The sequence below is a fragment of the Eretmochelys imbricata genome, chromosome 27 (genome assembly GCF_965152235.1).
Source record: "Eretmochelys imbricata isolate rEreImb1 chromosome 27, rEreImb1.hap1, whole genome shotgun sequence".
Lineage (NCBI taxonomy): Eukaryota > Metazoa > Chordata > Testudines > Cheloniidae > Eretmochelys > Eretmochelys imbricata.
In genome coordinates, this window is record NC_135598.1 from 8,531,229 (window position 1) to 8,543,020 (window position 11,792).

Genomic DNA, 11,792 nt, shown 5'->3' on the forward strand with positions numbered 1-11,792 from the left:
ATATAGCTAATTCTGGCTCAGGAAGTAGAATAAGCTATATCCTTCAGTACTTTCATACCTGTTCAGTTGTGAGGTGCTGCTCTCAGCCCTTGTCTAGGGGGGAACTGAACTCTCGAATAACCCTCCAGGTGGATGGGCTGTTCTGGAATAAAAGGTGATATCTGAGAGGCTGGTCTACACTAAAGCTTAAGTCAATGTAACTTAGATTGCTCAGGGGTGTGAAAAAGATTCCCCCCCGCCCCCCCAGCAACATAAGTTACATCAACTTAAGCACTGTCCACACAGCTCTGTCTCTCACGGAGGTGGAGTAATTATGCCGATGGGAGAACGCCCTCCTACTGGCATAGTGTCTTCACCAGACATGCTACAGCGGCACCCATGTAGCGCAGTAGCGTAAACTTGTCCTAGAAGTGTTCACGGGGGGGGAGCTATTTCAGAATAGCTTGCTTGGGTCTAGCTATTCTGTTCACTTTCCCTCTGTAGGCAAGGCCTCTGCTGTAAATCAGGCACCTGCATGGCTCCTGCAGGTCTGCTGCTTCTCAGACCTTTGAGTTCTTTACACGTTCCTACTTCTCACACTCCTGTGCCTGCAGGCAATCTCTCCTGCCCCCATGCAAAACAAAAAGCAGCCTTCAACAACCAGGAGCAACTTTCAACATGTTCTTTAAACAAAATCCACTGTAGGGTCTGTCTTTATAAATGCATTCATAGAAAACAAGGGCAAGGAGGAAAGTGCTATAAAGAAAGTTAAACATTTGTCTCAAACTGTCTGGGGTAGGCACAATTTTACCCCAGGGAGAAGAGCACTCAGCAGAAATTGCAACCTTCTATTTAAAAAGAATTCCTTTAAAAATAGTTCCCTCCCATTTGCACTAAGTACCAGTGAGAATATTTGGTCTTTAGAATTAGCACTGTAAGCACCAAGCATGTTAAATACAAAGCAAGCCTGCTCAAGCAGTGAGGAGGTGCCAGACAGCCCTATATCACTGAAAGGGACTTTTAGCGCTTAGGCCCTGGTGGAGTGCATGCTCAGTACATAATCCAGGAAGGCAGCCCCTAGTCCCTTCCAGGAGTGGCAAAGTGAGAGAGAAGTACCATGCAGGATCACAGCGGGGCAACATGCTGTCTCATCACCACAGAGTCCATTCTTGGGAGTTTGGCCTATCTTAAAGCAAGCCCGAGCATGCAAACCTACAGCAGCTGCATTCTAACAGGGCCCATTCATCTACAGCAGAGAGGACAAACCATGAATACGGAGTTACTTTCTGCAAGGCTAGAAAGTGGCTCTTTTCACAGGGACTCCTTCAAACAGCTGAGACAAACTCAGAGTACACATGCTGAGGCTGCTTTAAAGATATTCATGAGGCAAGGGACAGAAGGTCCCTTTCCTCATCTCTACCTGAGAGGAGTTGCAGCAGTGCCTTGGGAGAGATGATTCACCTCATGACATAAATGAAACAGGTCAGTTAGAGCACACAAGCAGCACCTGGCAAAGCTGTCCCCTTCTATGGAGGAACAAAGTCTCATTAAGCAGCAGCAAGGTGAGGAAACAAACAGTGATTCTAGGGGTGTCTCTTCCACATTGCTGGATACGGAAGGTTCTCTAGTATTTGAGTGGGCAGGGAATCCCCTGGGCCCCCGGCCAGTTTCCCTAACACCATTTGTCACAGCACATTTAAAACAAGCTATAAAACAAATGCTGGGTTCCAATTAAAGGGACAGACAGGAGTATCTACCCCTCCAACTTTGCCTCTTATCGTCCATACATCCCAAAAACCAGGAAGCTGAAGAAGACAGTCACCCCAACCAAGGAGATTGTGGCTGGCGCAGTGAAGAACTGGCGGTAGTTGATGCGGCAGTACCAGATCACAGCCAACATCACCACGAAGACAGGGAGCATTAGATTCCCTATGTTCACCGTGAGCCCTGCTGCTTCTGCTGGGGTGACCACCGAGTCAGGAATGGGGGAGCTGGCGGCCTGCGACAGGTGGCAATGGATCACACAGTTGTCCATGATATTGAGGGAGCGGAGAGTCCGGGCCTGGTCCTGGAGTAGCTGGCCTCGATAGATAAACTTCATCTGATTTTCTTGTCCTGGGAAATATTTGCTTTTCAGGAAACCAGAAAGAGGCAAAGTTTAGAAGAGATGCTTTAAAAACACCAGTCCTAAATGCAGCCAAGACTGGGCTAGTGACTCGCGTAAAACCCAAACAACGTAGCAAGGTTAAACCTCATCAGGATTCAAATGTAGTCAGTAAGTAATGGTCAATTTCACCAGCCTTCCCAAAACACCTCAGCAACTACTAACAGGAGGAGTTTAAGTTTACAGAGCGGGGAAGTTACATACCCCGATGACTGTTCCTGCCAATTCTAGCTGCCACTGAAGATAAATAGGAAAATGAAACCATGTTCACAATGGGTTCAAACAATTGTTTATTTGTGCATTACACCAGCCCGTAGAGGCTCCAATCCAGATTAGCCCCACACTGCGAGACAGTACTTGCCCCAGAGAGCACATTATAGCCATTAGGATTTAAGGTTTACCTCTTGGCTATACAGGGTTCAAAAAAGAACGAGATGAATTCATGGAGGATAGGTTCATCAATGGCTATTAGCCAGGATGGGCAGGGACAGTGTCCCTAGCCTCTGTTTGCCAGAAGCTGGGAATGGGTGACAGGGGATGGATCACTTGACGATCACTGTTCTGTTCATTCTCTCTGGGGCACCTGGCATTGGCCACTGTCGGAAGACAGGATACTGGGCTGGATGGACCTTTGCTCTGACCCAGTAGGGCCATTCTTATGTTCTTGTTACAAGAACAAAAAAAGTGAAAGATCAAAACAAAATAGGAAGTGTATAAGGCACTGTCCAGACAAATAAGACAAGGTTTGCTGCCCCAAGGTGCTTGCTGTCTGCATGGGACAATCAATAGCCAAAGGCAAGGGGGGGGGGAACAACACAAAATATCAAGTGTGGCTGAGTGGGTAGGGCACTGGAGTGGGACTCAGGCAAGCTGAGTTTCATTCCTAACTCTGCCACTGAGTTGCTGGGTGACCTCAGGCAAGTCACTTCCCCTTCTGTGCCTGTCTCCCCAGTGGTAAGAAATACGGATGGGGATACTGACCTGCTCTGAGATGTACTGATAAAAAGGGCCATAATAGCACAGTCTGACATGTATACAAAAGTAAGAGCCAAATCCGTCCAAGCTATCACTTACCAGTGAGGGGCACATCGTTAGACACCCCAGAGACAGATTTAATGATTGCTACTCATTTATAATCGGGCACTGCCTAGAGGCTCCACTGCACCAGGCACTCTACAGACACACAAAAGGGACAATCCTCACAGAACCTATGGCAGTGCTTGCTGGGGGAGGTTTGCTCACTTTAACTCTGGGCCTCAGATTCAAGTGGGATCCTTTCCCCATAGACTGACGATCCCTTTGACGGCTCTTACATGGAACTTACCTCTTGAGAACACCCACGGTGTCCTCCGGTCTCACCATGGCCACCTCTTCTGTGTCATTGAGGAACTTGAGACGCACTTTGATGAGCCCGGAGCATGGCTCACTCTCCTCCCCGATGTGTGACATTTGCGAGGTTCCTTGGCTCTCTTGACCCGGCCGTTCTAGGGCATTGGACTCGCTGGCTGATGTCCTTTTGGGCAAGCCTTGTATGTTCAGCAGATGGTCGAGGCTGGAGTCAGAGGTGCTGCCGTTGCCCCCCTGCTCAACTGCAGGGCCCAAGTTGGATGCCGCACCCCCTTCCTCTTCTGCTTTTTCTTCTGAACTATCAGCAGACCCCTGGGGCTCAGTAGGCTCGGACGTTACTGAATTCCCCACGTACCGTTCAACGTGGCTGAGATGGATCACAGAGGATTCGCCCGTAGCTACAATAGTTCCCAAAAGCAGGTTGCTACCATCTGCTACGTAAGTGGAAAGCCACGCCAGAACCAGAGCCAGGACAAGAACCACCATGCCAGTCACCACCGTTACTTCATCCCCCACCCCTTCAAAGATGGTCATGCCAGGGGGCTCCATCTCTTGGCTTCTTGCAGGAGCTCAGCTGCAAAGAAAAAGGCAAAAGGAACTCAGCTCCAGCCATGAACCAACAAAAGGATGGTGCTCCAGAAGGGGAACAAACTGAGGCGGTGTGGAGCCTAATAGGAGAGAACCAGGAAGTGAGAAGCAGTAGTTTCTGCCTTTCCAATTCCTGAGACCCTTGCTCTGTTTTAACATTTGTCCCTTTCTCTTAAAAACAAAGAGCACAAGACCCCCATCAAATGAGACATGCACAGCAAGCAGGTAAGGGAACCATAACCAGCCAGGTTAACATGAAAGAAAATTAGACAGGCTCTCCTAATGTCTGTCGTCTTAGTTCTTTATCCTCTAGCCGAGAAGCAGGCGTGGCAGAAATAACTTCCAAAACTACAGTTGGTTTGTTTTTATGACTCCCCCGAACGCGACTGCCACATTCCAGCACAGTGTAGCTGTTTTTCTCCTAGCTCAACTTTGCCACACAATCCCAGCACTGAACATAAACAGTTGCTGTCCAGCAGTGGGGACCTCTGGCCTGTTTTGTGGCAAAGTTCACTTTTCAGATTTGACACGCAACTGCCCTTAGTGTATCTACCAACTACACAACAAATCAGTGGGAGGGGAAGGGTTCTCTCACACTTATCTTTATTACTGGCATAGCAAAGAGGAAAGGAAGATAATACAGAACTAGAGAAAGTTTACACAGGTAGAAGCAAAGCAAGACCACGTTCCGAAAGTTAAATATCAAATCAATTTAGCAAATTGCAAATAAGCTTTTTCCACAGCAGCTCCTTTATTAATCCTGGTATAATGGACCATTCAGGTATGAAACATCCCCAACCAAATACACTGACAACATTTAAGACATAATAACCATATTAGAATTGCAAGGAGAAATTCTTCCATGGTGCCTTCCACAGCAGAAGACGTAAGCAGAACACGTGAGCTGTAAAATCAGAACAAACTAGCACGTCTCACAGATGAAGAAAGAACACATTCTGTGCCTTAACCACAGAACTCCCGGGGCTCATTCTTAGTTTGGCATTGGGCAGGTCACCCTTGTGGCTCAGTTTCCCCATCTGCAAAATGGGAATGGTGATATCAGCCCATGTCATAGGAGGCTCATGAAGGTCAACTCATTCGTTTTTAAAGGTCTCAGAAAATAATGTGAAAGTGCTCTAGAATGGCAAAGCAAAGATACAGAAAAGTTTAAGTGATTGGACACACAATGTACAGATACAGAAAAGTCCCTTCCATGGATCAGGGAAAGACATGCTAACTCACAACTCAGACATTTTTAGAAAAGGAAAAAAACATATTGCCAGGGTCCGCAGTTACTCAGCTTCTCATTAGAGAAATAGCCAACCCCTCTTCTTCCACATCTCTTAGAAGCAAGTCTCTGTAACAAAGACCTGAACTTGAAATCATAAGTAGAGAAATTAAATTTTGGGAACAAGTGTCACATAGAATCCCTCAACGTGGATTCAGTTCAATTTACCATGGAAGACTGTGATCTAGTGATCAGCGTGGGGGACTTGGAGTCAGGACTCCTGGGTCCTAGTCCTGGCTCTGCCGCTGACTCATTATGCGACCATGGACAAGTCACTTCCCCCTCCGTCTCTCACTTTCCTCATCTGTAAAATGGGAACATTCACTCACTCGCCATAGCTGCCCCACAGGTGGGGCGCTGAGGGTTGGACTGGCTAATACTTACACAGAGCTTCTGGGAAGCATCTATGCTATTCACACACTCAGCACCATTGCTAGTGTCGTCTAAGAAAACACCAGTGGGTGCGTGGCTAGCGTGCATCTGTTGGACCACCGTCTGAAAGGAGACGGCACATTCTGCCATTTCATACAGTGCTGAAACCGAGACCGGTTCTCCCCTTACGGTGCTGCAAAAATCTAAGATGATGAAACACCTGGCGCAAACCCAGGCCAGCAGGACCAGAAGCCCAGGGCTGCCCCGTCTGAGACGGGTGGGACACCTGCATGGCGCATAAAGGAAGAACTTTGTTTCCTAACCCTCCTTGAGCCCTGACTTTCCCCTGCCCTTTTACACGGCCAGGAGGTACCTGCAGCCAGGGGTGGGAAGGGAACAGAAAGAAACTGTGGCCTGGGGAGTCACCGAGGCCTCTCAGACCTGGGTGGGGAGGGGGGGATTAGACCCCGCTTGTGGGCTGCGTCTTAACGACACCAAGCGAGCAGGGAAAGGGCATTAATGGGGGGGGGGTCACATTCCCACGAGATGACACAGCCCCGACTGTGGGGGAGAGGCAGAGCCAGGGGAGGGGGACCAGCCCGGGGGGGGGGGGTTAGACCGCCCGTAGCGGGGGAGGGGGACCAGCCCGGGGAGGGGGGGTTAGACCCCCCGGAGCGGGGGAGGGGTTCGAGCCCGGCGGGGGGGGGGTTAGACCCCCCGGAGCGGGGGAGGGGTTCGAGCCCGGCGGGGGGGGGGTTAGACCCCCCGGAGCGGGGGAGGGGTTCGAGCCCGGCGGGGGGGGGGTTAGACCCCCCGGAGCGGGGGAGGGGTTCGAGCCCGGCGGGGGGGGGTTAGGATTGGAGCCCGGCGGGGGGGGTTAGACCCCCCGGAGCGGGGGAGGGGCTCGAGCCCGGGGGGGGGGTTAGACCCCCCGGAGCGGGGGAGGGGCCGAGCCGGGGGGAGGGGGACCAGCCCGGGGGGGGGCTGGTCCGCTCACTACCACTGACCTGGCACTCCCGCAGTCACCTCCTCCTGTCCGAAGGCCCCCCCCGCCCCCATACACTACACGTTCCAAGCACACGCCGCTCACGTCACAAGCACACACGCAGAAAACAACGACGTTTCACGCACGCGCCGCAGACGTGAAAGGGAGAGGGCGGCGTGGGGGGGGGGAGGGAGCTAGGCCGGCGCTCGCTGGTGACGTCATACGAGGAGCCGAGAGGAAGGGGCGGGGTCAGCCGCGAGGGGAGCGGTCGGGATGATCCGAACCCGCCCCCGTAAAAAGTCCCTTCAAGAGGGTTGGGCAGAGGGGGCGGGCTCAGCAGTAGGGGGAGGGGCCCCGTGCGGCAGGGGCGTGGCCAGGAGCAGGGGGAGGGGCAGGGGGAGGGGCTTCAGCTGTTCTGGGCTATATAAGCTGGGTGGGGCTGGGGGTGACTCTAGCCCAGGCTGCAGCTGGGGGCCTGCACTGGGGCACGAATTAGAAAAGACCCAGAACTAGGGGAAAGACTCAGGCAGGGAGCAAAGAGAAGGGGGGGGGACCCCACATGATTGTAGTTGTCAAAGTGCTGAGTAGGGCCCTGCATCCGGCCGGGGGACCTGCTGCCATAATAGCAGGTGCCAGATAAAAATTCAGGACACAGAATGCGGGAGGAGACGTTGTGGGGTGGGAGGGGGGTTTACAAAATGAGTCCCAGGCAGGGCTCTACGGCTGAGGGAGGAGGCAAAGAGAGGAGCTGTGAATCCCTTGAAAATAGCTGAATGTATGAGGAGAAGCCTTGGGAACTTTATGAAGAGCCAGAAGCTTACGGGGTAGTGCTGTGGTGGTGGAGTGTATTGCTAAAGCACAGGCTGGAAAAGGCCGTGCCGCTAAAATCCTGGGGAAAATAAAAGCAGACTGCCAGCCACCCAAATCTGTGAGGCAATCAAGTGGGGGAATATCTGGGGTCCCCTTGGCAATGACTGAGGGTGGAAATAAAGCAGGTATAGGTGGGGACCAAGCGCTAGTCGTTATGTGAATAATTAGTGGAGGTGGGGTGAGAGCAAACCGTCCACAGCTGTGCAAATTATGTGTAGAAGAAGGGCTTTATCTGCCAGGGTTACGCTAGGCTAGGAGAGGTTTTGGATGGAAACCATATCTTCTGTCCCCAAAAAGAAAAGGAGTCCTTGTGGCACCTTAGAGACTAACCAATTTATTTGAGCATAAGCTTTCGTGAGCTACAGCTCACTTCATCGGATGCATACTGTGGAAAGTGTAGAAGATCTTTTTATACACACAAAGCATGAAAAAATGGGTGTTTACCACTACAAAAGGTTTTCTCTCCCCCCACCCCACTCTCCTGCTGGTAATAGCTTATCTAAAGTGATCGCTCTCCTTACAATGTGTATGATAATCAAGGTGGGCCATTTCCAGCACAAATCCAGGGTTTAACAAGAATGTCTGGGGGGGGGGGTAGGAAAAAACAAGGGGAAATAGGTTACCTTGCATAATGACTTAGGCTTGAATAGAGACTGGGAGTGGCTAAGTTAATTGTATCCAATTTGCAAATGAATTCCAATTCAACGGTCTCTTGCTGGAGTCTGGTTTTGAAGTTTTTTTGTTGTAATATCGCAACTTTCATGTCTGTAATCGCGTGACCAGAGAGATTGAAGTGTTCTCCGACTGGTTTATGAATGTTATAATTCTTGACATCTGATTTGTGTCCATTTATTCTTTTACGTAGAGACTGTCCAGTTTGACCAATGTACATGGTAGAGGGGCATTGCTGGCACATGATGGCATATATCACATTGGTGGATGTGCAGGTGAACGAGCCTCTGATAGTGTGGCTGATGTTATTAGGCCCTGTGATGGTGTCCCCTGAATAGGTTGCAAGGATAGGTTCCTGGATTAGTTGTTCTGTTGTGTGGTATGTGGTTGCTGGTGAGTATTTGCTTCAGGTTTGGGGGCTGTCTGTAGGCAAGGACTGGCCTGTCTCCCAAGATTTGTGACAGTGTTGGGTCATCCTTCAGGATAGGTTGTAGATCCTTAATAATGCGTTGGAGGGGTTTTAGTTGGGGGCTGAAGGTGACGGCTAGTGGCGTTCTGTTATTTTCTTTGTTAGGCCTGTCCTGTAGTAGGTGACTTCTGGGAACTCTTCTGGCTCTGTCAGTCTGTTTCTTCACTTCCGCAGGTGGGTATTGTAGTTGTAAGAATGCTTGATAGAGATCTTGTAGGTGTTTGTCTCTGTCTGAGGGGTTGGAGCAAATGCAGTTGTATCGTAGAGCTTGGCTGTAGACAATGGATCGTGTGGTGTGGTCAGGGTGAAAGCTGGAGGCATGTAGGTAGGAATAGCGGTCAGTAGGTTTCCGGTATAGGGTGGTGTTTATGTGACCATCGTTTACTAGCACTGTAGTATCCAGCAAGTGGATCTCTTGTGTGGACTGGACCAGGCTGAGGTTGATGGTGAGATGGAAATTGTTGAAATCTTGGTGGAATTCCTCAAGGGCTTCTTTTCCATGGGTCCAGATGATGAAGATGTCATCAATATAGCGCAAGTAGAGTAGGGGCGTTAGGGGACGAGAGCTGAGGAAGTGTTGTTCTAACTCAGCCATGAAAATGTTGGCATACTGTGGGGCCATGCGGGTACTCATAGCAGTGCTGCTGATTTGAAGGTATACATTGTCCCCAAATGTAAAATAGTTATGGGTAAGGACAAAGTCACAAAATTCAGCCACCAGGTTAGCCGTGACATTATCGGGGATAGTGTTCTTGACGGCTTGTAGTCCATCTTTGTGTGGAATGTTGGTGTAGAGGGCTTCTACATCCATAGTGGCCAGGATGGTGTTATCAGGAAGATCACCGATGGATTGTAGTTTCCTCAGGAAGTCAGTGGTGTCTCGAAGGTAGCTGGGAGTGCTGGTAGCGTAGGGCCTGAGGAGGGAGTCTACACAGCCAGACAATCCTGCTGTCAGGGTGCCAATGCCTGAGATGATGGGGTGCCCAGGATTTCCAGGTTTATGGATCTTGGGTAGTAGATAGAATACCCCAGGCTGGGGTTCCAGAGGTGTGTCTGTGCGGATTTGATCTTGTGTTTTTTCAGGGAGTTTCTTGAGCAAATGCTGTAGTTTCTTTTGGTAACGCTCGGTGGGATCAGAGGGTAATGGCTTGTAGAAAGTGGTGTTGGAGAGCTGCCGAGCAGCCTCTTGTTCATATTCCGACCTATTCATGATGACAACAGCACCTCCTTTGTCAGCCTTTTTGATTATGATGTCAGAGTTGTTTCTGAGGCTGTGGATGGCATTGTGTTCCGCACGGCTGAGGTTATGGGGCAAGTGATGTTGCTTTTCCACAATTTCAGCCCGTGCGCGTCGGCGGAAGCACTCTATGTAGAAGTCCAGTCTGCTGTCTTGACCTTCAGGAGGAGTCCACCTAGAATCCTTCTTTTTGTAGTGTTGGTAGGGAGGATAGTGAGACTACACTGTGAGGAGTTTAGTGAGAGGATTGGGAAAATGGGGTAACTTTAACAAAACTCTGCAAACTCAGTAGCTGAGTCTGCTTTGCTGTAAAGATAGGTCCCTGAACTCCTGTCCTGGCCCCTTGGGATCCATCCCTGGCCCCAGGGTCAGAGCATGGGTCGGGCTGGGAGCTCGGGCTGGGAGCTCAGCCTGGCCCCAGGGACTTGTTCCTTCCCCATTATAGGGGTTTAACTCTAACTCCAGGGACATTTCACATGTAGGGAAACTGAGGCAAGGAGGCAACCTGCTCAAGGCCATCCAGCAAGGGAATGGCAGAACTGGGGATAGGACCCAGGGGGGCCAGATTCAGACCCTGCTCTACCTAGCAGACCACGCTGGAAGGAAAAGTAGCCACTTGTTGGGTAGAGCATGGCTTGTGTTTAACAGTAAACACCAACAGTAGGTAACCGTTCGAGGGAGGGAATTAAGAGGCCCATGTCCTCCAGGGCAGGAGGTATGGAGGCAGCCTACAATTACCAAAGTACTGTTATTAATCATGTTTATTGCAGTAGGTTCTGTACAGACACAGAGTGGCAGAGTCCCAAAGGAGCTTACATCCTAAACAGACCAGACGGACCTAAGGGTGGGGGCAGAACACGCAGAGGGAACAATGGGGTGGTGACAAATGCTATGTATGTTCCATTATTATCATTGGTTTTGAAGAAGAGTTTGGTTAGGAGAGGACTCGGCTCACTGGAAGGAAGAGGGGCTGTTGATGGGGAGGGGAGAAGAGGGTAAGACTCCAGGAAGAGGGGGGCTGGAGCAAACAGCAATCACAGGGCAGAGAAAGTCCAGTCAAAACTGAAGAAAGTTCTTTGCTGGATCCTGCTTTGCTGGTCCTGCCTGCTCTTACCAGCTGCTTCCTTGGTGATGTGTTTCCGCAAGGACAAGACACTACAGTTAAGTTTCCATTTCAAGAGTAATTACCTGTGTTGCTCTGGGGAAAACATTTCTGCTGGAGAGGAAGGATAGGTTTGCGGTTAGGTCACAGGAATGGGACGGGGGGAGATCTGGTTTCAGTTCCCAGCTCTGCTTCGGACGCTCTGTGGGACCTCGGGTAAGTCACGGAATCTCTCTAGGTGCCTGTTCCCACCCGTACAGCGGGTGACCACGGGGTCCTGCCCCACAGGGGCACTGTGCAATACAGCCACTGAAGATTGTAGCCGTCTGAGTAGCTGAAAGAGAACCAACAGACCTTGCTGCTGATGTTTAGTGCCCTCTGGGGAGGAGAGGTGTAAAGCACGGGGAGGGGAAGGATACGCTTTAGCCCTGGATAATCCCCCATGCAGGCTTAAGGGCTCAATTTTGTATGACAGTAGCACCTACAAGCCCTAGTGGTGGACCAGGATCCCGTTGTACTGGGCGCTGTATAACACCCCCCTCTACCCCCCCAAAAAAGGCCCTAGCTATTCTGCAGCTGATATGCAGCTGCTGGGCCCTCTCCATGCCGTAGCTATGTGAAGCTAGCCTGGTGGAATCGGGGGCCGCCCAGGAGCCTGTCCCTGCAGTGGGAAGTAGGTCACCACGCTAAATAATTAAGGATGCAGCTGTGCTTAGGCT

At 50.7% G+C, this 11,792-nt stretch overlaps 1 protein-coding gene across 3 annotated transcripts; it reads right to left on the bottom strand.

The window, feature by feature from the left end:
- Nucleotides 1-647: 647 nt before the first annotated feature.
- Nucleotides 648-6,894, bottom strand: TMUB2 (transmembrane and ubiquitin like domain containing 2). 3 transcript variants are annotated; one of them, XM_077806046.1, is made up of 4 exons: nucleotides 6,746-6,894; nucleotides 5,751-5,861; nucleotides 3,468-4,064; nucleotides 648-2,108 (listed from the first exon to the last, which is right to left on the bottom strand). In XM_077806046.1, exons 3-4 carry the CDS (start codon nucleotides 4,037-4,039, stop codon nucleotides 1,754-1,756), a joined length of 927 nt encoding a protein of 308 aa, XP_077662172.1. In that variant the 5' UTR covers nucleotides 4,040-4,064; nucleotides 5,751-5,861; nucleotides 6,746-6,894; the 3' UTR covers nucleotides 648-1,753. The 3 variants fall into 3 exon arrangements, with proteins under 3 accessions (XP_077662172.1, XP_077662170.1, XP_077662171.1); XM_077806044.1 differs by lacking the exon at nucleotides 5,751-5,861; XM_077806045.1 differs by lacking the exons at nucleotides 5,751-5,861; nucleotides 6,746-6,894 and adding an exon at nucleotides 5,535-5,670.
- Nucleotides 6,895-11,792: the final 4,898 nt, after the last annotated feature.